The 26,839-nt window shown below is 46.7% G+C and overlaps 1 protein-coding gene across 5 annotated transcripts in view; it reads left to right on the plus strand.

Annotated features, from left to right (window-relative positions):
- Positions 1–26,839, plus strand: part of Abtb3 (ankyrin repeat and BTB domain containing 3) — a 262,741-nt gene that overhangs the window by 198,081 nt on the left and 37,821 nt on the right. For 4 of the 5 annotated variants that reach the window (XM_020183367.2, XM_020183366.2, XM_074084305.1 and 1 more), the window contains one exon: positions 4,199–4,351. In XM_020183367.2, the coding sequence (XP_020038956.1) occupies positions 4,199–4,351 (153 nt within the window). Of the gene's footprint in view, positions 1–3,917; positions 4,073–4,198; positions 4,352–26,839 lie in introns of those variants that run through there. The other variant, XM_074084307.1, reaches the window with a different exon arrangement.

Genomic DNA, 26,839 nt, shown 5'->3' on the forward strand with positions numbered 1-26,839 from the left:
ATCAAAGAATATTAGAGTTGCTGGTGGGGGGGATGGCCCAAACAGTGTATGCATGTATGAATAAATGAATTTTAAAAAAAGAATGAAGCACACACACAAAAGAATATTAGAGTTGAAAGGAACCAATCAGACCAGGGTTGGCCAACTATGACTCACTGTCTGATTACGTACATAAAGTTTTATTGGAATACAGACAACTTCCTTCATTTAGTTGTCTGTGGCTGTTTTCTCACTACAGTGGCAGATCTGTAGCACAGACCATATGGCCCCTAAAGTCTAACATAGTAACGATCTGGCCACTTACAGAGATGGCTGCCAACCCTGAAATAGACCATCTGATCCAGGCCCACCCACCCCACTGTACAAATGGGGGCCAAAATGTTTCTGGATCAGAGCCAGAGTGCCACAGGGAGCTCCTGTCAGGTCCAGGACTGGAATTCAGTTCTACAGAATCCCAAGCCAGGTATTCCCCACAAATATACCGTCCATCCTCTCTGATGTCCAGAATTCCCAATCAAACTCCCTTTCAGTCCTGGGCTGTGACCCTTATCACCAGCTCTCTCTTCACCATGTCAAAGAAAGACCACATCCATTTATGTTTGCCATCTACAACTTGAATCTGGACTTTGTAGCCTTCCTGAGCTGATTTGCTGGTTTGACCATGCTAGACCCCACCTCGGCTTTCTCCTCCCTTCCAGAGCCTCCGTTCCCACCCTCCCTACCTCTCCAACACCATAGCAAAGACTTAGATGGCCAATGCCCTGTCTGAGTTGAACTTCTCCCTCCTCTCTTTTGTCCCAGGCCACTAAGGGGTTAAGAAACCTGGCTTTCCCCAGATTCCCAGGGGAAATGATGTAGATTGTAGGCACCCCAGCCCCACCCCAGGTTCTATTGATCTAGAACTTTGGGTGTGAGGTCTTTGCAAATTTCATTAAACCATGACCTCTTCAGGCTGCTTCTGGGTTGCAGTCACTAATGACTTTAGAATAAAGTGGGAGGCCAGTGAGACAGTACAAAATTAGAATGCAGTATTTTTTCCTAAGCATTCTTCACTTTCTGCTTGACTCAAGGCCCTAAAATTCTTTCTCTCCTACTCTTCTGAAGAACACATCACAAATAATGCAATATTCTCCCCTCTGAGCAGACAAGATAAGAAGATTTTTTAATGAGTGACTGGCAAAGAATTCATGAGCTTAGAAACTATTGAAGTCAGAGTGACACAAAGAAGGCAATATTGAAAGGAGAGACTAGGTCCATAGACTATTCCAGAGGAGGCTGGACTCCTGGGACTTGCCAGGTGTCTTGGTAAAGGCATTACTTGGAAGGCAACAGGGTCCCTCTTTGGTGTCCTTTGGCATTTATTTCTCAGACCCACTGTGTGCCCTGGGCCCCTGACATAAAACACAGCAACCCAAGGGCAGCTCTGTGATAGAGACACAGTCCTACAGGGACTGGAGTTGTGGACCATGCTTGGGGCCACTGAGCAAAGGAAAGACAGAAGGGGGGTAGTGCGACTCTGCAAAACAACCCAGAGGGGAGTTCTCAGAGCACTTGGAGGCTGGTTTCCAACGGCAATGGAGACAGTGACAAAAATCAGTCCCGCTTCACCTGAAACAGTAGAATCCAATTCAGTTTCAAGTCAGTGTGTTTATTGAGTGCCTGATTCGGTTTAGGTGATGGAGAGAGGAGGAGAATGAGGAAGACAGCCTAAGCAGCGGGCTGGTGTAGGCAGAATTCCCTGGTGTCCGCCCCACAGGTCCACGGGTCCAGAAACTCGATTCTGTTAGTTTCACCCAGTAAGAAATTGCTAAATCTTAGTCTGTTTCATGAACAAATATTTATTAAGAGCTTACAGCCTGCCAGACACTGTCCTGGAGCTGAGGCTGCCACAGTGAACCAAGCAGTCCCAGGCCTCTTCCCTGTGGACTTTTTATGCTAACAGACATTTGCAGGGCCAGCAGAGTCCTCTGGGGTGGGGGTGGGGCCACATGGGAGGGGACCATGTGTGGTGCAGTTGCCAGGAGAAACACTTAGAGAGAGGTGGGATTTGAGCTGTGGTTTGAAGGATAAATGGGGTACAGATTTTTTGAAGGGCTGCATGAACTGAGTTGCGTGACCAGGAATGACCCTGGCAGGCCATCCAGGGTCCATGACCAGGTTATGGACCTAGGGTCTTAGCTCTCTTAGGGTAACAGGTGCATTCTGGGTAACAGTATATTCTGGAAAGCTAGAAAACAAAATACATGAGCTATGTAGTCAAACAGCTTGGATCTGACTCAGTTCTGATAACCTTGTGAACCAGGGCAGGCTTCTTAACCTCAATAAACATCACTCTCCTGACCATAAAATGGGCTGACTCAACTAGCTCACAGGTGGTCCTAAGTGCTTAAATGAGATCATGGATGAGTGAGCTGAGATGAAGGAAGAAGACTAAGTTGTTGCATATTATCGGTGTTATATAAAGTAGCTCTGACTCTAGGAAAACTGGAATCTGCCACCAAAACTTTGCGGGAAACTCATGACATCTGTGCACCTCCAGGGGTTGGCTACTCTGTGTTTCCTTTCTGCACCCCTATGGCAGCCATGCTGGACTGAATGGCAGCCCTTGTGGCAAGGGAGAAGTGAGCAGGTACCTAACAAGAATGAAGACATCTCTGCACAGCCTCAAATTTTATGCCCTAGGCAGTTACTGACCTCACTCTAATCCAGACCCTGCTGAATGGCAGGAAACCTTTTGGATCTATATAGTGCTTTCTCAAAGTGTGGCCCACCTAAATCAGAAGCATAGGGGTTGTTTCTTAAAATTGTATTCTACAGCTGTATGCAATTAGCATCTCTGGAGATAAGCCAGGAAAGCTGCATTTTAAAGACCCCACTCCCCGCCCAGCTACACATCCCCTCCACCTACTTTCTCAGGACCCCTACAACTATTTGAGAGCAGAAGTTTTTTGAGTGAAGTCCTTAGGCCAACAACAGCAGGATCAGGTACTGAGTAGAAATGCAGGTGCCTGGGTCCATCCTAAATCAGAAATGCTGGGGGTGGAGCCAGGAATCTGCATTTTTATCAAGGCTTCCAGGTAATTCTGATGCATATTAAAGTCACAGGGCAAAGTCTTAAAAATGGTGTCACCAGGTACCAGTTGCTCATGCCTATAATCCTAGCTATTTGGGGCGGGGAGGGGGTCCTAGATCCCAAGGATCAGATTCAAGGACAGCCCTAGCAAATAGTTTGGGAGATCCCCATCTCCAAAATAACTAGAACAAAAATGAACTGGAGGTGTGGCTCAAGTGGTAGAGCACCTGTTTTGTAAGCAAGAAGCCCTGAGTTCAAACCCCAGTACCACCAAAAAAAATAAATAAACCATAAATGTCCAGCCCTATTCTGTACTAATTAAATCAGAATCGTGGAATAGGGTCTCAAGTATCGGTAATGTTTTAAAGCCCCTCCTCCCCCCGGTAATGCTAAGGAGAGGACAGAGTTTGTAATACCTGGAAGAAACAGGAAGTGGGCACAAAATGCACTTAGAAAATTACAGCTCAGGCAGAAGCATTGTGTCACCGATGCCTGCCGCAAGCTAGACTCCCACCCATTCGCACCCAGACCCCATTGGCTTCCAGAGTTTCAGGGGTGGAGCCAGGGTCCCCAAAACTTGGTTGTTGACCAAGCTGGGAAAGGTTGGCTGTGAACTTGGCTGTCTTTACACCTTTGCCAAGTGCTTTTATGCCTTTTGGCAGCCTGGCACTTGGGAGGCCAGGAGAGCCCGGAAGAGTGTCAGGGAGCCAGCAGGGATGGGAAGGGAGAGGACCCCTTGGGCTGTGGTCAGGAGCCTCTGGAGGAAGCACACCAGGCATCACTGGCTGCCTCCTAGCTCTCAGTCCTGCGCTTGGTACTTTAAGTGACTCATCTCCCTCATATTCACATGACCGCTGAGAGGGCTAGTATTCCACACAGCAGTCACACCGCATGCGTTCATGGTCACAGCGTCCCCGTTTTACAGATGAGGAAACTGAGGCCCAAAGATTCCAAAGAGCCTGCCCCGGGCTCACCGGAGGGGTCGGGATGCCTCCAAAGGTTCTCGCACTCCTCGGGAATGGAGAGGCGGGGTCTGGGGGACTCGCTGCGGGCAGGGGTGGGGCCCAGGTAGCTCCTGCACCGCAGCCTCCCTAACGCGTGTCCCCGCCCCTCCTCCCGCCGCAGGCCCTTCCTCGTGCTGCCACCGCTGATGGAGTGGATCCGGGTGGCCGTGGCACACGCCGGCCACCGCCGCAGCTTCTCCATGGACAGCGACGACGTCCGCCAGGCCGCCCGGCTGCTGCTGCCGGGTGTGGACTGCGAGCCGCGCCAGCTCAGGTAGGGCGGGCGGGGACGGAGGGGGACAGGGGCGGGGACCGGGATGGGTCCCCGATCGCAGCCTCACCTCCCACGCCAGGCCCGCGGGCGCAGCGCGCTCGCCGCCCGCCTGTGGCGGAGGCTCCACGGGTTTAAATGGCAGACGCGGGCTTCACAATGGCAGGGCTCTGGAGTGGCAGAGATGAAAGAGGACAGCAGCGTGGCTGTGTGGAGAATGGACTCGCTTAGATGGCGGGGTGCAGGTGTGGCTTCTTTCTGCTTGGTCTCTCGGCTGGTATATTCCTATCCCTCGCTCCCTCTCTCTAGGATCTCTCTCTTTGGGTTTCCCTCCCTCTCTCTCTCACCCTCTCCGTGAAATACTGTCTTTCTGTACTTCCCTCTCCAAACCTTGCAAAGTGTAATTTCTGGCTGGCTAAGGCAGAGCCTCTTCCTTAACGCATACCTGAGGATGAAGTGGTTCTCTCTGCCTCTCTCACGCCTGAATCCATCCCGGGCTCCCCTCCAGCAAGGTGGGAATTACTCATGGGCTGCTCATGGTTCCCACGCTGGGGGGGAGGGGGAGAGGCTCGTTTTTGTCCAACTCACTCAAATGAGTCAGAACCTGGCTCTGAATGCTGTTTTCCAGGTGTCCCTGTCATCATTTTCAAACCCCTTCCCACCCACCTGATGAGAAATCCTCTGGCCCAGTCTCACCCCAGGCTGTAGGGGTTTCTGCCCTTTCTGGATCTAGTTACTGTCTGCAAAGAAGTGAAGGGTTTGCAGTATAAAAATGGTTCATGAAGGCCCAGAGCTGCCTCTCCATCCCTAGAACACACAAGGCGATGCTCAAACTCAAAACTGCTAGCATTGATTGATTGAATGTTTACCATGAGCTGGGCCTTATTTTAAGTACTCTACATAGATTAATTAATATCGAATATTCCCCACATGCCCACTTCAAAGATAAGGACAGTGGCCCAGGGAGATGAAGTCACAGGACTAATAAATGATCAGGATAGGAATTCAGACAGACCAGACCCCTAGGCCCGGAGTTTCAAGCACTGAGCTTTTCTGCTGCCAGGTTTCTATCTAGACAGTCCCTGGCTGTGCCACATGCCTTGTATGCCACCAAGAATAACAGCAGGTCTCAGGGAGAGGCTAGGGAGCCCTGATTTTTTTGAGCAGTTACTATGTGCCAGTTGTCAGCTGCAACAAGACATTTGCATTCATTACTTGTCGTCTTTAATCCCTTGGTAGCCTCAGGGACAGCACAGTCTTACCTGGTTACTTATTCTGAAGCCATTGGTAACAGTTTGTAGGTGGAAGTGCCAGGGAAGAGATCCTGGTGGCTCATATGCCAAAGCCCTGCCTCTGCCCACCAGGCTTTCCTGCCCGTTCTTTCCTATGGGTGATACCTGCACACAGTTCGCTCCTGCTCATTCTCCCCAACTCCAGCCTGGATGCCCTTGTGGTTGCAGCTCTCCTTGCTGCAGTAAGCCCTGGACTGCTGGAGGTGGGGGCGGGGAAAGTAACATGTTTCCTTAATGCTTACTGACAAAGTGGCCCTTGTTTGCTATGCTTCAGGAGACCCTACAGTTTAAAGGTTAGAAGCCTGGGCCGCAGAGTCCCGTTACCTGTTCCAAATCCCACTACTCCCATTAATTAGCTGTGCAATCTTGGGCAAACTAATTAACCTCTCTGGACCTTAGTTTTCCCAAGAGTAATATGGAGATATTAATCGCAGCTCCCTCAGAGGTTAGTGTGAGCACAAGAAGACATAAAGTGGTTGCGATTACCTAGAATCCCTAAGTTTCCACTGCCCCGATGTAATAATGGCGCTCATGCTTAAATATTGCTTTATAATTCTGGAAGGCCTTTATTACTTTCTCATCAGCCTTAAACAACAGAGGAGGAAATCAAGACTCACTAAGATTAGGTAATTCCCAATGCCACACAGATATTAAGTGACAGAATCAAGAGCCACATAGCAAAATCCAGACATCCACAAGTATAACCCTGTACAATTCGAACACCATACACGGAAGGTCTGCGTCTGTGCATTCAACCAACCACAGGTCACAGATACCCGGGGAAACAATCGCATCTGTACTGAATGTGAGCAGACATCTTTTCATGATTCCCTAAACAATGGAATATGAGAAGTATTTGCATAGGGTTTACGTTGTGTCCGGCATTGTAAGTAACCTAGACTGAAAAGTATTTGGGAGGAAGTGTACAGGTTATAGGCAGATACCAAGTCATTTTACATAAGGGGCTTGAACAGCCAAGGATTTTGATATCTGCAAGGGGACCTGGAACCCATCCCTCATAGATATGGAGGACAACTGTAATTTTTCTGGTCCCCCACCTTAGATCTAGACAAGACTCTCGGAGTATAGTGGTAGTCCTCTTCTGGAAAGTTCTGTTCCTTTTCACAGTTCCATAGCTTGAACAAGACCCTCAAGGGAGCTTTCAGTCTCTGTGTCCTCCTCCCTCTCAGAGCACCATCTAGTGACCAAGCATGTGTCACTCTGACAGTCACACCAAGAACTTTCATCTCAGCATCTATCCAGTTTGAGGCCTCAGTTCTGGCATTTGAGAGTCAAGTGTGATGTGCACACAGACTGAAATGCACAGTGGAGCAAAGGAAGCCAGTGCAATTTGAGTCCCTGGACTCTTTTGAGCCATTTATCTCTCCATCCTTGATTCATTTGTCTCCTGAATGACAACTTAGATATAGCAAATATACTGGTTGATTCTTCCAGATACATTTTCATCAAATTTGAGCATCATTTTCAAAAAGAAAACTAAAATACAGTCATACCTCCTTATCCATGGGTTCTAATCCTTGGAGTCAACAAACTGTGCATTAAAAATATTCAGAAAAACAATTGCATGCATGTGGAACATGTACACCCTTCATGTCAATACCATATGACAACTACTTACATAGTACAGACCTTGTATTAGGAACTGTGAGTAATCAATGCTTTAAGGTATATGGAAGGATGTGCCTGGGTCCTGTGCAAATACAGTGCCACTGGGTAAGAGTCTTGAGCACCTGTAGATTTTGGCATCCATGTGGGGTTCTGGTAACAATTCTCTATGCATACCAAGGGATGACCGCATAATATTCCATTAGCTTTTCTAAATGTAAGACGGGCTGGGCATGTAGCTCAGTGATAGAGCCTTACCTAGCATGAGGGCCTTGGATTCAGTCCCCTGCACCAATAAATAAATAAACAAATAAATACAAACAACACAATACAGAAAGGAAGGAAGGGAGGGACTTCCAAGATCTATTAACTAGAAAAATTCAGTATATGAAAGAGTACCTATTTTTCAGCCTCATTACATCTCATTTAGTGTGACTTGAAGTAGGAATTACTATCTCCATTTTGCAGGAAACAGGACCAAAGTTTTGTTCATTCAGATATCCCACAAAGATTCTGGAGTCCTACTCTGTGCCTTACAACTGTGTAAAGCAGATTCATTGTCCCACTTAACATGAAGGCTGAGGCTCACAGGGATTATGGAACCCGTCCAAGGTCACAAGGCTGCCATGGAGCAGAGAGTGGAGGACTTGGCCAGGGGAGGTAAAAATAGAGCCTCCTCTCTCTCTGTCCTGCCAGATATTAACCCTAGAATTTTCCAGATGGGCCTCCTACTTCTGAGACAGAGCTGAGCTCCCCTAAGTATAAACAGCCAGAGAAAGGCGAGGGTTGTTTGGTGTTCTAACAAATGCAAGAGCATGGCACTGACGGCTGGAGTGTCAGTGACATTAGCACATATAATTGCCTACCAGCTGGCCACGGTCTCCTGGAGGGAGGCAGCCTGGACACAGCCAGGAAGCAGAAGCCCTAGTGCTGGATTACCAGGTCTAGTCTGGCATGTTGCTGCCACTGATTTTCTGTGTGACCTTGGTCACATGCCACCTGTGCTCTGCTTTTGTCTTTATTCAGCTGCAGTGAGGCTTCACCATGGTGATCAGGTATTCAAAAGAGATACCCTGCCAAATGGCTGCAGCTTCCAGCTGACAGGGATGAGCCATTTATTCTTCCTTGATGGAAGCATGGAGTAATCCAAACCTGAGAACTCAGCCTTTCTTCTTCTTCTTTGAGAGGTGAAGGAATTGGGGGAGAAGTAGAAAGGAAGGAAAGAACCATTAATATGCCTTGGCAGGGTTCATATGTTTTCTTAATTACTGGGTTTGAAATACTTCAAAAATACAAAGATGAATGCTGTTGTTTTTCTCAAATTTCTGTGAGGCAGTTTTCATGCCCTGGAGCAAAGGCTGTGTTAAAATAACGATAGCAAAGGGTGTCTCCAAATCCTCTCTCCCCTGGCTGATGGCACCTATCAACAAGATTTGATGGCCATCAGAACCATGATTTCCTTCCAGAAAATGGTTAATCTCTTCTGCAAGTGTTTCAAAGCAAATTTTGAGCTATCCCAGAATGGAAAGCTCAGGGGTGGTGAGTTTTAGAATGGATTCAGGAGACTGGATCATTACTTGCTTGCCTATATGTTTAGTGAGCAGTGAGTTACCAATCCTCTCATCTAGGGCTACTGCTTTCTACCAAGTGACCTGGGGCAATTACTTCCCCATCCTTTGCAGAGATGGGCTTCCCATTTGCTCCATGGACTGATGGACCATGGCAGGGGATGAGGGCAAGTGTTTGATATGCTACTTTCAACCCTTGCCAGGTTTCCTGGGCACCTTCTGAGGCTGATAGGTTTTGTAATTTGTTTGGTGTAGGGAAAACTGGATTCAAAGGTGAAGGTTATGCCACAAGAGCACTGGGCATGAAATACAGCCCTGGGGTGACAGGTGGAAGTCAAGGTCATTCACAGACATGGGTGGGGTACTGATGGCCTGCTGGGTTCACACAGGAGATCAACCAAACAAGGGGAATTCCATCCCTGACATCAAAAGATATAGTCATCCCCTGACCAGGACCCCCATAGATACCAAACTCTGTGAGTCCTCAAGTCCTTTATGTAAGTGACATATTATTTAATATAAGTTTGTCTATCCTCCCATACACTCTAAATCATCTCCAGATGACTTACATGTCTAATAAAATGTAAATACTATGTAAAAAGTTGTTAGAGACTATATTGTGGAGGAAATGAGGCAAGAATATAATCTGTATGCTTTCAGTAGAGATGCAGGGTTTTTTTTCCTGGAGTGTTTTGGACCCACTGTTGACTGACTCCTCAGATCCATGGATATGGAGGGCCCATGGAACCATCCATCCCCTCCCTGGATCTGCATGACCAGATCTTGTTCTGTGGTCAGTGCAGAGTGCTCAGGACTTAGAATAAACAATCGTGAATAAAGGAGCAAGGTAATGTCATAGAGAGTCTGAGAATTACCAGGAAAGTAAAACAGGGCCTGGGGCAGAGAAGAACTGAGGCAAAAGGGACATGTGGACTGGGTGCTCAAAGGACACCTCAGGATGCTAAGGAGAGAGGAAACTTGGCATCTCGTGGACAAGGGGCTTATGGAGAGTGCTGGGGTGGAGAGGAGAGCAGAGCTGGAGCCGCATCCACACCACTGTTTCCCTTGGCCATGCCCACGTAGACCCTGATTCCCGACCTTGGGCCTCCCTGTCCTCTCCTCAGAAGGGCACCTGCAGAAGCTGAGCACCTGTGCCTGCACCTGGCTCTGTGGGGCGTTGGAAAGCTCCCCAGCCCCACAGTCTGCTCTTCCTCTCCCCTTGAGTGTCCTTGTCCTCCCTTGCCCTGGACAAATCTCTCCGTTCCCCTAGGACTCGCAGACTGGCTGAGTGAAGTCAGCCCCTTCTTCACCTCCTGCAGACATCAGACTCCATGCTGCGGGCCCCATGTGACCCAGCTGGAGCCACTGCCTCCCACACACTGAAGTCAATGCATTAGCACTTCCTGGAAAAAAAGGGAGCTGCCCTCTCGCTGATCTCAGGGGAATCTCCTTGGGGCTTAACTGTCCTCCCCTAATAGGGTCAGGGACAGGGCACCGAGCCTGCTCAAAAAACCCAGCTAGCCAAACAGCTTTGCCCTCAGCAATCACCTACAGAGATCCCTGCAGGTGGCACAGATAGGACCACAAATTACAGCAGACCACAGTGACTGCTCTGACAGCGGTCAGTAGAGATGTAGGCCAGGGAGCTGCAGTAACCTCACTGTGGAGTGGAGCCCAAAGAGCAGACAGGAAGGTACCACGTAGAGAAGGTGAGGGAGGAAATGGGGAGGGGAGAGCAATAGAGAAATGCACCAACACAGAGAGAGCCACAAATGCACAGGCCCCAGATGGGACACCATGCAGGAGGAAATGCAAGAAATCCAGACAGAGTACAAGATCCAGCAAACACTGAGCATTTCATACCAGGCAGGCTCTGGATTCAGCCCGGGTGGGTGTTTTATGCCATGCCAAAGAACTTGGACTTATCCTGCAGGACGTAGGAGCTGTTGCTGATTTTTTAAGGAGGGAAAAAATATCAGATTTATAATTTAGAAAGAGAGGCTGCTAGCAGTATGCAAGATGGACCGCAGCAGGCAGAGGCTGGAGACCTTACGGTCACGTGGTCCAGGTGAGGGGCTGACAGTTGGAAGCAGAAGCAGAAGATGGAGAGGGGAGAAGGGCCAAAGAGACACAGAGAAGGTAGAACCCACAGGACTTGGTCAGTGTGGGAGTGAGGGATTGAGAAGTGTTCAAAATGGCTCTGGGGGATTGGGAGATACGAGGGGTGGGGAAGGGTAGTATTAATGGGGTCAGAGTTTCAGGTGGAGGTGGATAGTGGTGACAGTTGTATAACACTGTAAATATCATAATGTCCCAGTTGAAATGATAAATTTTATGTATATTTTATAATATACAATAAGAAGAATGGTCCTGGGGTGTTTTCAAATGAAAAAAAAATGATATAGAACAGTGTAGAAGATTCCACCCTTGAGTGAAATGTGTGTGCATATATTTGCTGCTGATGTCTAGGCTGGAAGGGGAGAGAAGAAACAGATAAGCAGAGTTAGCTCTCAGGAGGGGAACTGAACAGCTGGGTATTTCTATTTGCTAAGGCTGTGGTAACAAAATGCTGCTGCCTGGGTGACTTAAAACTACAAACATTTATTGTCTCACAGTTCTGGAGGCTAGAGTCCAAGGTCAAGGTGTCAGCAGGGCAGGCTTCCTCCAAAGCCAGGGGAGCCTCCTTGTGTCCCAGCTTTGGTGCCCCCAGGCATTCTTTGGCTGTGGCAGCATCACTCCAGACCCTGCCTCTTTGCTATCTTCCCTCCAGGGCTGTGTCTTAATTTCCATCTTCTTTTTTATTTATTTTTATTTTTTCTTTTATTATTCATATGTGCATACAAGGCTTGGGTCATTTCTCCCCCCTGCCCCCACCCCCTCCCTTACCACCCACTCCGCCCCCTCCCTCTCCCCCCCCAATACCCAGCAGAAACTATTTTGCCCTTATTTCTAATTTTGTTGTAGAGAGAGTATAAGCAATAATAGGAAGGAACAAGGGTTTTTGCTGGTTGAGATAAGGATAGCTATACAGGGAGTTGACTCACATTGATTTCCTGTGCATGGGTGTTACCTTCTAGGTTAATTCTTTTTGATCTAACCTTTTCTCTAGTTCCTGGTCCCCTTTTCCTATTGGCCTCAGTTGCTTTTAAGGTATCTGCTTTAGTTTCTCTGCGTTAAGGGCAACAAATGCTAGCTAGTTTTTTAGGTGTCTTATCTATCCTCACCCCTCCCTTGTGTGCTCTCACTTTCATCATGTGCTCATAGTCCAATCCCATTGTTGTGTTTGCCCTTGATCTAATGTCCGCATATGAGGGAGAACATACAATTTTTGGTCTTTTGGGCCAGGCTAACCTCACTCAGAATGATGTTCTCCAATTCCATCCATTTACCAGTGAATGATAACATTTCGTTCTTCTTCATGGCTGCATAGAATTCCATTGTGCATAGATACTTAATTTCCATCTTCTGTAAGGTCAAAGTCCGATTACATTGGGGCCTGCCCTGATGGCCTCATACCTTTTTGGGAGACTTAAGTCAACCCATAACACTGGGTGGGGGAAGGAAATGCACTTGATTGTTGGATTTTGCAGCATATTCTGTTTCCCTCACCAATCTGTTATGTGAAAACTGACTCTGAGGTTGCTAATTCAGGAGGATGTGCCAGGGATGCTTTTTTCCAAGATGGCGCAAGGGCAGTGTGGGAAAAAGCAACAGTGGGTTTGGATTGGAAAACGTCAGTTGTCCATCCAAAGGAGAGGCTCCCTATAGGCTTTTCCATTGGAGCAAGGTGCCAGGGATTAAGCCCTTGCCCAGCATCTCCTTAAAGAAGTGAAGCACCATGGTTAGGAACACAGGCCCTACAGCCAGACTGCCAGGGTTCAAGTCCTGGCTAGATCGCTTATTCTTTATGTGGCCTTAGGCAAGATACTTACCCACTCTGAGCCTTAGAGTTTCTGTATCTATAAAATGACGACAGTAATATACCTATCTCATAAGGTTGCAGGGAGGATTAAATGAAATGATCTAAATAAACCATTTAGCACAATGCTCATGTCCCTAGAAACACGCATCAAACAGTAGATATCCTTTCTTCCCTCGGGACTACAAAGGCCAGATCTTCCTGGTTACCAAGGGAAGTAGGTACTTGAACAGATGTGGTGGTATACCACTAGGAAAATGAGGCCTAGTGTGTCTTGGACCTTTTGTCACTCCTACTGGGTCAGACCCCAAAGTGCAGGAAGAAAATCAGCCAGAGGTAACTGGCTTGAGAGCCATTGTCCCCATCCCTGTGACTCTAGGGTTCCTTTGTGTAACTCAGATTTTGTACTTTGTCTGAGGTATTAGATTGTGAAGGCCATCACTGGCTGGAGTCCAAACTACGTCCAGAATATTTTAGTATCCATAAATGGAGTCACTAGTGGGAAGAGAGAGGGGAGAAAGATGTGTACAGACAGCAAACATGGCCCCTGACTGGCTGGGCTTTGTCTCAAGTGAATGGAGGAGGCATGGAATATTCTGGAAGAAAAGGTCAAAGCATGGACTTGTATCTCAGACAGTTGGCTTCCTTTTCTCTTTAGGGCTGGGGCAGAAATCAGTTATCTTGATAATTGGGGCCTAGTAAATACTTGAATGAATGAATGAATGGTACAAAGGGCTATATTGAAGTGTGTTGGCAGCACCATAAGTGAACAGACTAGACTTTTCCTGAATTAATTCAGATGCAAAAAGGTAAGACATTTGGTAGGCAGGTGAAAACTCAGGTGCAGGATTCAGAAGAGTCCAACTAAAGAAGCCTTAGGAGAGACTCTGGTAAGCAAGTGCTCTTGAAGCCATGGGTGGATGCGATCACCCCAAGGCAGAGACTGGTGAAGAGGAGTCACTGTGAGACAAGATCAGGGAAGAATGAGGTAGCAGGCACCAGGAGCATAAGATGGAGAGGCATCACCAGAACCCAAGGTCACAATGCCAGCAGGAGATGAGGGCTGGAGGGGGCCCTTGGGGTTGGCACTGAGGAAGTCACCTTTCCAACAGCACTCTCAGCAGCCTGGTGTGGGTGGAATCCAGACTGCAGGCGGCAGACAGTTTGCCAACACTTGGAACTTGTCCCACTCTCCCTAAGTGTTAAAAGCAAAACAGAAACACATTTGGTGCTTATAGCAACACAGAGAACTCCATCTTAAGTGGTACCCAGGGCTTGCATCCAGACCAGGGCTCCAGATCCAGGCTGCCATATAGAACCTGGCTGCCCGGGGAATGGGGATTTTTTTTATTTGTTGGCCCCATCTTGATTCTGATAGACTTTCTGCCCAACGTGCTGATTTACTCCCAGGCCAGCAAACCTCCCAAACTGTAATTTAAAGTCTTAGTTACACAAGATCATTATCTCCCCTTAGCAATTATCAGGCAGCCAGCCTTACTACAAAAGCCTGGTGCCTAGTGCAAAAAGCTCAGTACAAAACCAGGGAACAGGTGCTTTCAGTAACAATGGAGGAGCAGTTCCTATTGTTCGTGAGCTCACGTGCAGCACAAGTTCCATTTGTGTGTGTTCATGTGTGTGCATGCATACCCCATCTCCAAAGGAGACAGTCCTTTCATCAGCTTGTTCAATCACCTGACAGAAGGTGAGAGCCACCAGACTGGCTGATCTCCAGTGTCTTTGCTAGTTCTGAAAATGTGCAATTTTGTAGTCAGACATTAGATTGCAAAATGACAGTGACATTCAGATCTGTGGGAGAAACTGAGGCATGTGAAAGATAAAGGAAATATAAGTAACTTCAACTCAAGTCTTCTCTTAGATCTCTAGCCTGTGTGGTTGGACATGATCCCAGGTATATCACACACACCACTCGCCCTGTTCTCCTCTGCCCCTAGGAGGGGCTTTCTTCTTCTCTTCACACTTGAGGAAATCTGAGCACCAAGAGGTTAGGGAACACGCCCACAGCTATGTGGAAAAAGTGACCCAGCTGGAATTTGAGCCAGGTCTATCCAACACCAAAGCCCAAGTTCTCTCTACTAAGGAGGCAATCGATTTTAAAAGTGTGAAACATGTAAGAGTGGACTAAATAAATAATGCATTATTCAATCCTACAATCATAAAAAAAATGAAGACCAGTTCTTTCTAGAATTCCTTTGAGTCTCCAGCACACAGTAGCTGGCTCTACTTTGTGCTTCCTGTGTGTTTCAGTGAATTGATTTGTGGAGCAGACAGGCAGAATACCTTGGTTTGAGAAAAGTTTAAATTTTTTCTTCATGTATAACAAGCCAAGCATAAACAGTCCTTGGCTGTTACAGGAGCTCCATGAGGTCAGGACCCAGGCACCTTCCTTCTTGTTGCTCTGCTGTCTGTTGAGTGGTACCTTCCTCTACATGGCCCTACACAGCAGGACTACATCTATCTACTGGGAGGAGAGAAAGTAGATGGGCAGGGCACGCCTCAGAGGTTACACATATCACTTCCTATTGGCCAACACTTAGTCATATGACCACACAAAGCTGCAAGGGAACTTGGGAAATGTAGTCTTTATCTGAGCAGCCAAGTGCCCAGTTAAAACTTCAAGTCCTTCAACAGTATGTAAAGAAAAGAAAAGACTGGAGGACAACAGTCTATCTCTGCAAAAAGAGATACACTAAGAGTTTTCATTCTCAATCAAGGATGAATCCTTTCCCTATAGGTAACTCATTTTTAAAATAAGCCATGCTGTCAAAGCCAGAGACCTCAAAGATCTACAATGCTGCTTCATCATTTTCTACCCAAAATAATGTGATAACCCATTATCACATTATTACTAGATGTGAGCCCGCTAGTTTCATTCTCCTTGGTGTTTCCAGCCCTTACTTTTGAGATAAATCTTTTTAAGCATAATATTTGAACAGACTCAGAATTTCCTTTATTTGAGGAAAGCAAAGACAGTGAGTTTTGCCACTAACTGTACACTGACTTCTCACAAGAAGGGTTCTAGGCTCCTTAATGTCCTTCCCACAGCAGAAAGGACCAGCAGGGCAGAGGGTGTGGAATCACACTTTTTGTTCCTTATCTCAGGCAGGTTTAATGAGCTGGTTCTTTTCTGTACTTTAGTGGCAGCATTAAACAGCAAGTGGGCACAATTTTTGGACCAAGATTTCTCCTAGGAACTTTGCAAGCATTACATGTTCCATTTACTACAATAATATAATTTTTTCCTTTGTTAGAAAAGTGCCCAGAGATCTTGGTATAACTTACCTCAGCACAACACTCAATTTGTTAATCTTTTTGCTATCTAAAAGAAAAGGGAAATCATCCTCGTGGGACTTGAAGCCTGTGAAAGGGCTTTGACTAAGGCTGTCCTGAGAAGCGTGTTGAGGAGGGGCCTGGGGGCTGTGTCCCATAGTCTTCTGATTTGCCATTTCACGATTCATTTCCACAGGCACCATTTTATTGTCATACTTACAGAATCTTGTAATGGGAACTGCTTGGTATGTAAGAAATGATGCAAAAACATTTTATTACTCTCACCAAGATTTCTCAACCTCAGCCCCATTGACATTCTTTGTTGGGCAATGTTGGGTTGGGGGTGGGGCTTCCTGTGTGTTATAAGACATTTATCAGCATCCTTGCCTGTACCTAGTAAATACCACAGCACCTCCCTAGTGTGACAACCAAAAATGTCTCCAGACATTGCTAACTGTCCCCTGGGTGTCAAAATCACCTCCCATGGTTCAAAATCACTGATCTGCCCAAACCAACCAGCGTCCATAGACAGATCTGCTAAGTGACTCAGAAGAAAAACATGGATTCTATCCGTACGTACATATCTGACTCATCCAAATCAGCCAGCCCTTAGGCTTCCAGTTTCCTGATCTCAGGAAAGCAGAGGGGAGGGCTGAGGGAACTTGGCCAGGGCTGACACTCTGCAAGTCAGAGCTGTTAAATGGGACCTGACTCCAGAGTGGGATTTGAAGGAAGGTGAGATAAGGAGAGTTGAATGAGAGGCACACCATGCTAGCAGGTAAGAAGGCAGCAGGGAAACGTGTGTCAGGAGTGGGAGGGAGATTCCTCTGTTTTTCCTCCATAAACTGAGGGTAACAGTCCCTAGTTTGGGAGTTATTTTAAAGATTAAGCATGTCATTATATGTGAAATGCTTAGCAAATGGGACACTATCTGTAATACCTATGGGTATTATTGTGTTCACCATAGTGTGTTGGGGAAGCTGTTTATAAATGCTTACCATTTCTCTGTTACCATCTTTGCTCTCTTCCAAAGACAACTAATCTGACCAGTGGCCTTGGGGAGTTGTATTATGACACACCTTATGGGTTATGGGGGGCCTAGGTAGAATGAGGGGGGCTACATCCTCACATATTCATCCCCACGATAGCCGAACACCTCAGCTGCATCCTACAGTGGTAGGTTTCTGGTATCTTCTGGGTGAGCAAGGGAGAGTGGCTTTTTCCCTCACTGGGCCTCCAGGTAGGCCCCTGGCTGCTAACTTGGAGAGGGGCCTTGGAAATTGCTCTGTCTTAGATATCACCCCTGCTAGTAAGACCCAGATGAATTAGAGAAGAAACAGGAATGAGAAATAAAAAGACCCAGGAGCTACAGCAGACTCAAAGGGTGTTCAGCAAGTGAGAAGCTGGGATCAGAGGAACCAGACTCCAGAACAATTGAAAAACATCCTGGAAAGACCTGCCCAGGTGTTGGAGGATCGTGTGGGTGGAGAAAGGAGATCCCTAGAGAGAGGACCATTTGTGACTACAAAATCACAGTAATGAGCATGCACTCCAAGTATCAGCCGATTAATATCGTCACACAGTGTGTCTAGTGGTCAAGAGTGCTTTCTTTAAACCTTGTTAGAGATGGTGACAGTGAGTACTCTATCATCATCCCTGCTTTGCAGATGGGGAAACTAAGGCTGACAGTGGTTTAGTACCTGTCAAGGTCCAATAGAGAATAAGTTACAGAATAAGATGAGTGCTGGCCTCGGCACTAAGCTCTACTGCCCCCATGAGCAAACAGGCTTTGGCATCAGACACTCAGCCTCTGCCCATTTCCTTGCAAATAGAGCAGGAAAAATATTTAGAACAACCTCCTTCCAGCAGAGGATCCTTTGACATGACAGAAATTGAGCACTTTGCAGTCCCCAGCACACAATAAGCAAGCAATAAAGCATGGTTTTAGTATCTATGATAGTCTTGAGGACTCCGGGGGCCTTTTGCAGGACAGTGCAGATTTCCTGTATAAGGAATCCCTGTGGAAGCTAGCTGTAAAACCACAGAAGCCCTCATTGATCAGCAGGTTGCTAAGAACAGACCCACGCTGAACGATTAGTGGGACAGAATCTGGAGCCAGTCTGCCAAGGTCACATCCTGACTCCTGCATATTAGCTGTGTGACAGTGAGGAAGTGAGGTTTGCCCCCCAGAGTCTGTATGTTGGAGGCTTGGTCCTCACTATGGCAGTATTGTAGAGATAGGAGCTTTAAGAGGTAGGGCCTAGTAGAAGGTTACTGGGGCTCTGCCCTCAGAAGGAATTAATGTAGTTCTTGTGGGACCCTGGCTAGTTCTATAGAAAGGGTTGTTTTGAAAGAGCAAGACTGGGGCTGGTGGAGTGGCTCAACCGGTAGAGCGCCTGCCTAGCAAGCACAAAGCCCTGAGTTCAAACCCCAGTGCTCCCCCCAAAAAAAGAGCAAGACTGGCCCCTCCCTAGTCTCTGGCTCCCTGTGTCCCCACATGTGATCTCTCCATCTCACACATGCTCCTGGTTACCATGCCATCCACCATAATGTGACACCAGAGGCTGCACTAAGGGGGCCTCCAGAACAGTCATCCTCCAAAACTATGAGCTAAGCAAACCTCTTTTCTTTATAAGTACCCAGCTGGGGGTATTCTGTTATAACAACAGAAAACAGACAATAAGCTAATTAACTTCTCTGTGCCCCATATCCTTATCTATAAAATAGATTAAAAATAATAATGCCTGCCCTATGTGGTTATCATGAGAACTAAACAAGTTAACATTTGTTTAAAAAAAAAAAGCTTATGATACACCTGGTATGGAATAAGTGCTGAATCAGTATTTGTTAAATAAATAAAACATATAAAGTAATTCAATGTGTCCATTTCACAGATGAGAAAACTGACAGAGATTAACCTATGCAAGGTGACCCAGTTGATGAAAGCAGAGCCAAGGGATGAACTAGACAGGCTGGCATCCAAGCTCCCGCCTCCTCTGGGACAGGCTTTCCAAAGTGATGATGGGTCCAAGGCTGAGAGTAGCTGGGTACATTTCAGCCCAGTGTGGTCAGGATTGATCTTAAGGCAGGGAAGGAAAAAAGGGGAGAGTCTTGTTGGGCAGGACCTTAGGATCCTAAGGTGTTGTCTTTCTCGCTTGCTGGACTGTTCCAGAAACTGCATGCAGCACAGACTCTTCCCGACCTCTGTCATCACTTCTAATTTGCTTTCAAAACCATTCTGGACAATGCAGTAGCCTCCTGGGAGCCTGGCATCCTCCTGGTGAAGGGATTCCAGTGGTATTTGTTAGACACAGTGTCTAATTTGAGACCTTAGGAAGCTCTGTGATTGCCACGTTCTGTAGTCTCTGCCTTGTGTTTGCTTCTTCCAAATACAGTATAATCTTTCCAAACAGCCTGTGCTTTGCTTTGTAATTGATGATGACAAGTGTGATAAGAGATCTCTAACATTTAACCAGCACTGCGAGCTAAAGGTTGTCCTCTTCTAAGCACTGTGTGTGGAGTATCTCATTTGTTCTGTACCCAAAAATTCTGGGTGGAAGGTATTATTACTAAGCTCATTTTACAGATGAGAAAAACAAACAGCAAAGCAGTGAAGTTAACTGGCCCCAAGATCACAGCTAAGTAGCAGAGCTGGGATTTGAACCCAAGTAGCAAGGCAACCAGAGTTCACACTCATGACATCTCTAAAGGGTAATAAATGCATAAAGGTGTCTGGGCATCTCCAGCTGCATTTGTCATTCAGGAGGCACTGAGAGATCAGCAGAATGCACTAGCCCCCGCCTTCCTCGGGGAGAAAAGGCATCCCAGTCCCTTGCTGTACCCAGGTCTTCAGGCCTCTGGAAGACATCTTACTGAAGTCGTGTCCCTGAAGGGGTGAATATACTGAGCTGGTCTCTCCAGGCTGGGGCACTTGAGAAATTGACCACCTTGGTAGCTGACCCTTTACTTAAATTGATCAGGTTTTTTATTCCAGTGTTGAAAGCCACTCAAAGGGAAAACCACAAAGTTGGTTACCTTCTGATGAAGCCCCAAGGGACAAACCGACTTAACAGACTTCTGCATAAATAAGTCAAGTACAGAAGCAGGCACACTTCTTTGCTCAGGCTGCAGGGGTCCCTGTTTGTTTACAGCACTGGAGATCCTTCAGGAACTTTCCAGAAAGGGTAAATGGAGCCCTAAACCATGTTCCCAGGAATGCTGCAAGGAATGGTTTTCCACAGAGTTGAATTCTCTAACAAATCACATTAAACAGAAAGCCATGTTTTCATACTTTCATGGAAAAATGTTTCATTTGCTTGCCTGACTTATCTGGTTCAAGTTCAGTAACCAGAACGTCCATTTACTTTGTGTGTCTGAGGGATTCTTGATAAACAGGTACTTTCTGGAGCTGTGCTCCTGAACAAATGGTGCTATGTGTGTGGTGCCCACCTGTAACCCCAGCACTCGGGTGGTGGAGGCAGCAGGATCCCAAGTTTGAGTTCAAAGTCAGCCTGAGGCACATAGCAAGACCCTGTCTCAAAAAAAGAATGAGTGACAACAAGAACCCCGCTCTCCCACCCCAGGGTAGAAAGGACAGTCTGTTCAATACGTGGTGTAGCGCAGACTAGATGCCCACATGGAAAAGAATGGAATTAGACCCTCCCCTCATACCACATACAAAAGTCCACTCAAAACAGACTCAAGATTTAAATGGTAAGACCGGAAACTGTAAAACTACTAGAAGAAAACAGAGGAAAAGCTCCGTGACATTGGTTCCTGGCAATGATTTTTTGGATATGTCCCCCAAAGCACAGGCAACAAAAGCAAAAATGGACCATGGATTGCATCAAATTGAAGAGCTGCACAGCAAAGGAAACAATCAACAGAGTGAAGAGACAGCCTATAGGATGGAAGAAAATACTTGCAAACACACATCTGATAGGGAGTTACTATAGAAAATATATGAGGAGCACAATTCAATAGCAAGAAGGCAAATAGTTCATGCCTGTAATCCCAGGCAGGTGGGATGCATAGGTAGGAGTATTGTGCTCCCAGGCTTCCTGAGCAAAAGCAAGGAATAATACAAGAAATAAAAACAAGGAAAAATAAAGGGAAAAAAAAAAAGAGCAAAAGAGCCAGGTGTGGTAGTACATTCCTGTAATCCCAGGTACATGGGAGGCACAAATGGGAGAATTGAGGATGAAGACCAGTCCAGGCAAAAAAGTGTCAAAACCCTATCTCAAAAAACAAGCTGGGCATGGACGTACCAGCAAAATGGGAGGTGAAGGTAGGAGAATTGCAGTCGTTGGCCAACCCTGTACAAAAGTGAGACCCTACCTGAAAAAGAAGCTAAAGAAAAAAGGGCTGGAGGTGTGGGCCAAATGGTAGAGCATACTTGCCTAAGAAGCATGAGATCCTGAGTTCAAACCCCAGTACTGCCAAAAATAAATAAATAAGCATAGACATTTCTCAAAAGAAGACATACAGATGTCTAATAAATGTATGAAAATGCTCGTATCACTAATGGTTAAGGAAATGCAAATTAAAACCATAATAGGACAGCACCTTAGAACTTCTAGGATGGCTATTATCAAAAAGATGAAAGATGAGTGTTGGCCAGGATATGATGTAAAAGGAATCCTTGTACAACTCTTGGTGAGAATATAAACTAATACAGGCATTATTGTTGAAAACATGTCATTCCTCATAAACCATAATACAGCAATCCCACTACTGGATTCATCCAAGGGAATGAAATCAGAACATAGAAGAGATTCACTGGCAGCATTATTCACAATAACCAAGATACAGAATCAACTTGTCCATCTGCAGATGAATGGGTAAAGAAAACGTGGTGTGTATACACAGTGGAAAACTATTAAGCCTTTACAAAGGAAATCCCATCATTTGTAATGCCATAAATGAAAATGGAGGACATTGTATTAAGTGAAATAAGCCAGGCACAAAAATACTGCATGACCTTACTTAGGTGTGGAATCTGAAATAGTCAATCTCATAGAAGTGGAAAATGGGATTGTGGCTGGGGGTGTGGAGGAGAAGGAGAAAGGTTGGTCAAAGGATACAAACATTCAGTTAAAATGGCAAAATTTCAAAAGTCTATGTACAATATGACTGTGGTGAATAACAACATATTCTATAGTTGCAAATCGCTGAGTAAAAAAGTCTTCTCACCACAAGTAAGTATGCAAAGTAACACATATATTAATTATCTTAATTTAGTCATTCCGCATGTAACCATCTTTTAAAATATCATGCTGCACACCATAAATATATACAATTTTAATAGTTAACTAAAATTGAATTGTTCATTTTTTAGTGGCTCTAGGGTTTGAACTCGGGGCCTCACATTTTCTAGACAGGCACTTTACCACTTGAGCCATGCCTAAAACCCTTTTGATTTATTTTCCAAATAGGGTGTCGCATTTATCTCTGGGTCTGCCAGGACTTTTATCCTGCTGAGTATCTGGAAAGACAGGCATACGCTACCACACTCAGCTCTTTATTGATTACAATTGAGTCTAGCAAACTTTTGGCCCAGGCTGGCCTAGAACAATGATTCTCCATCTCTGCCTCCCACATAGCTAGGATTACAAGTGTGAGCCACAGCGTCCAGTAATTCATGTTTTAAAAAGAAGAGTGAATGGTTGATTGCACCTGTCTCCCCCATCAGTTATTACTGTTTGCACCGGGCGCTGTTGTGACTATAGCACAGAACAAGATAGATATGGTCCTGCCCTGGGGAGGTCAACATGTTAGTGGAAAAACGACTGTCAGAGGGGCCTCCTGTGGATGTACAATTCAAGCTTATCTGGAAAGAGGAGAAAGAGCAGTCCCACAAAGAACAAGGGAAAAGCATTCAAGGAGAGGGAACAGCAGGACAGAGTCCTCAAAGCAGGAGAGGGGTACTGCTGGTACAGTGAAGGAGGACAGGCACCTGGGAAGTAGAGCAGACCGTTGTCACCAGAACCCAGCAGACCATGCATGGGGAGCTGGATTTTATCCTCAGTATACTGGAAGGCATTGAAAGGTTTTAAGCAGCACCATGACATGGTCATGTTTACGCTTACAGTCACCCTGACCTTGTGTAACAGAGGTTGGGATGGAGAGAAACTCCCATCGTGGTGCTCAGGACCAGGGTAGGAGCCATGGAGGTGGAGAGAAGTGGCTGGGCTGGGGATTTGGGTGGCAAAAACAACAGCTGATGGAATGAATATAGACACGAGACCAGATTCTGGCCTGAGCACCTGAATAGACAGCAATGCCATTGCTGAGATGGGGTGAGCCAGGACAAGTTTGCAGGGTGGAGGCAGAGATATTCATAGAAACGGTTTCCTTGTGGATACGCTGAATTTGAGGGCCTGAGAGACATCTGAGAGTTGAGCTATAGTAGGAGTTGGGTGTGTGAACACAAGGGCATGATGGTGAGTGCCAGAGCCCACCAACCAGAGAAGGTCAGATCACACCAGCCAAATCCTGGTCATCCCTTAGTCTTCTGTGATTCAGGCAGTCCTCTTACCCCAGTTTCCTCATCCCTGGAGCAATGCTCCAAATAGTGCCTGGATCATGGTTGGAAAGAACTTGCATTTCAGTAGGAAGTATGCAATAAACTTCGGCTTCCTGTAACAATTATCATCATCTTAGCTGCAGTAATTTTCTTGCCATTTGTCTCTTTCTAATTAAAATCAAGGACCCCAGGAGCTGGTAAACACTTCTGATGCTCTTGGAATTATCTGTTTGTGAGCCTGTGAGCTCTGTGAACAAGGGTTCTGTCTCTCATCTCTGGAGCCCCTAGCATGGGGCCCAGCACCCAATAGCTACAATAACATTTATCAGTCATGTGGAACTTATCTTGACTGCAGGGGATGGGAAGCTTCATTTAATTGTTTCATGAAACATTGAGGCTATCAGAAGGGACTTAGAGACAGACAAGGAAGAAGACATGGCAATGGGTTTTTTTCTGTGACAGTGACTATTTATAGCAACTTTGTCCAAACATGGAAACTCTGAATTTTAAAGCAGCTTCTTCTAGCCTAGGCAGCAGTGTGTTAGAAAAAAGTGTCCATACAATGAGTCAAAACTGACACCTCCCTGACATTTGCATGCACGTAATCCAATCCAGGTCCAGCCAACAAACGCAGGCCTCATACTTACCTCTGCTGGAGGCCTGTGACAGGTGTCCTGGGACCTTGCCCTGTTACTCTACGACCATAAAACTTCCTGAGCTGGTTTTAGGGACCATCAGATGAATCCTGCTACCACCCCAAGCGTCTCTCCCCTCTGAGGATGGACACTGTTTACACTGGGGGGGTGGCCCATAGCTTTCTCTGTGTGTTCTTTCTATACCCTTGAGAAGTAGCTTTGTCTTTGCCGAGATCAAAGATGAGACACCTAGCTAAATTTAAAGATAAAGATAATTTAAAGATAAATAATGGACAATGCTTTCATATAAGTATGCCCCATAAAATATTTCTTTAGTATTTCTGTTTGCTTAATCTGGCAACTCTACCTGTCCAAGACCCAAGTTCAAAGCCCTCATGAGGTGGGTCAAGAAGCCCTATGGCACAGCCCCATTCTGTGCCCTAGCAGTTTATGTCTGGGATCTGGTGTCATGTGAAGCCAGGCCAGGGGTCCGTCCGCCCTGCCCACCACACAGATAGCTTTCTGTCTTCCCTGAAGACTCTGCAAACAGTATTTGGGTGGTCTTGACTCTCCCATCTGCCATGGAAGGGTCATAATCCTGGAGTCCTGGTCCCAGTCCACGGTAGGCCCCTAAATTCTGTTAACTGTCCTCCCCCACCCTGCACCAAGGCTCTCATACAAATAGGCCCTTAGAGGGCTCATCTGATATCTGGTTGCTGGAGTGTGTGCAGACTAGATTCTGCCTCAAGCCCTAGCCTCCCTGTCTGTTCCCAGGAGTCTGTCTGCACTGCGTCAGCTCCCCCTGGTGGCCAAAATCAAACTCCTAGTGTTAGCAGCTCCTGCCCAGGGTTCCTGGAGCTCCAGGATGGCCCAAGACCCCTCAGCCAAGCAGAGATGAATATCAGGAACCCAAAGCAGGTCAAGTCCACTTCCGAGGCTCTCCTGGAGTCCAGTACCAGCTGCACTCCCCAGACCCTGACCTTACCGATAGCCAGGAGCCTCAGTGCCACAAACATTCTCAAGCAGTAACTTATCCCACGTCCTCCAAGGATGAAAAAGTTCATCTCGTCACTGACTTCACCTGCCTTCTTCCACAAAGCAGGCTAGTTACGAGCAGGCACCAAACCTGGAATTTTGATCCCCTGCTTCCTTCCCTCAGTTCTCAGCCTCTGAGTTAGCAAGTGGGGGAAGGAGGAAAGGCCTTGGGATAGCTCTGCCTCCAGATGAGGGTGGGGGTTCACCAGTCTTTGTCAGGTGAGGTCTGAGACACACATCTGCGCATAAAAAGACAGAATCCTACCCTAGCTCAGTCCCCTATCACTTTCTGCTTGGGGGTGGCTTCTTTTGTCCACTCAGTGAGTTCATTCAGCACTGACACATCTCCCTGCTTCTCCAAGTGACTCCCCTCAAGCCCATCCTCCAAGTTCCCAAGAGTTGGCCATCCAGCTGCATTCCTCCTCCACATGCATAGCAGCCCTTGCTGGCTTTTAAGGATAAGCCTTAAGACTGAAAGCAAAGGGCCTCTGTGACCTTGCCCTGCCGTTCTCTCTTCCTCCAGCTCTGAAACTCTCTGCCCCAAAATTTTGTGACCCAAAAATATTACAACCTGCACAGTGACACCCCCCCCACAGCCTGCCATGTCTCATCTAAAGACCTCTGCTCCTGTTGTCCTGCACAAAGTGCTTCTGCCCTCTCTTCTCCCGTCTCCTAAGATACAGCTTGGGTCACCTCCCCAGGAATTCTTGCTGGGTCCCCTGGGCTCCATGTGATACAGCATCCTTTATATTCCCATGACAGACACATCTGGTCCAGAATAGCTGGCATTTGTCACGGAGGATGACACCCTGTGCCTGTATCTTTCCTCCTACCAGGCAGTGGGCTTCCGGAGCAGGGATGGTGGTCTCAGTACCTAAAGCACCCCTTGACACACCAGCAGGCACTCAACGAATGATTAGGGATTTGATGTAGTAATTAACTGATTGATCAGTTCACTGAGAGAAGGAAATAACATCCTTTACAAGCAGAGTGTGTGTCACCTGCTTGACCCCATTGATGCCCTTCCACTGCCCCAGTTCTAACATCTTTCTCCCTGCACCTGGCTGATGACGTCGCCACGCACCTTACCATCTATGCTTTCAGTCATCTCACACATTCTCCATCTGGTTCTGTTGTGACTACAAGGATCCCACTGTTCTGTGTTCATTTCTCTCACATCTTTTAACACCTCCGCATACGCTGTGCTGCCTGACAGAGTAATGAGGCATATAGACAAGGTCCCTGCTCTCAGAAGGCGCCAGCCTTAATGTGGGGAATCAGGTGAACAGGCAAACAATAGGACAAGGTGACATGGTAGACACACAGACTGGCTCTTCACACAGACTACCTTGGTTGAAATCCCAGCTCCTCCACTTGTGGATTGAGTGGCCTTGGGATGGCCCCTTACCTGTGTCTGTTTCTGCAGAGTTAAAAGAGGAATAATGACAGTACTTAACTCTTTGCTTGGGTGGGAATTGAGTGAATTAACTCACATAAAGAGTTTAGCAGAGGGTCAGTCATGTAGATACTCAGTATTTGGGTTGTGATCCTAGCTCGGCGTGCTATGGGAACGCAGGGAGGGAAAAGGCAGGGGCAGTGTCGT

The sequence above is a fragment of the Castor canadensis genome, chromosome 8 (genome assembly GCF_047511655.1).
Source record: "Castor canadensis chromosome 8, mCasCan1.hap1v2, whole genome shotgun sequence".
In the NCBI taxonomy this organism is placed as follows: domain Eukaryota; kingdom Metazoa; phylum Chordata; class Mammalia; order Rodentia; family Castoridae; genus Castor; species Castor canadensis.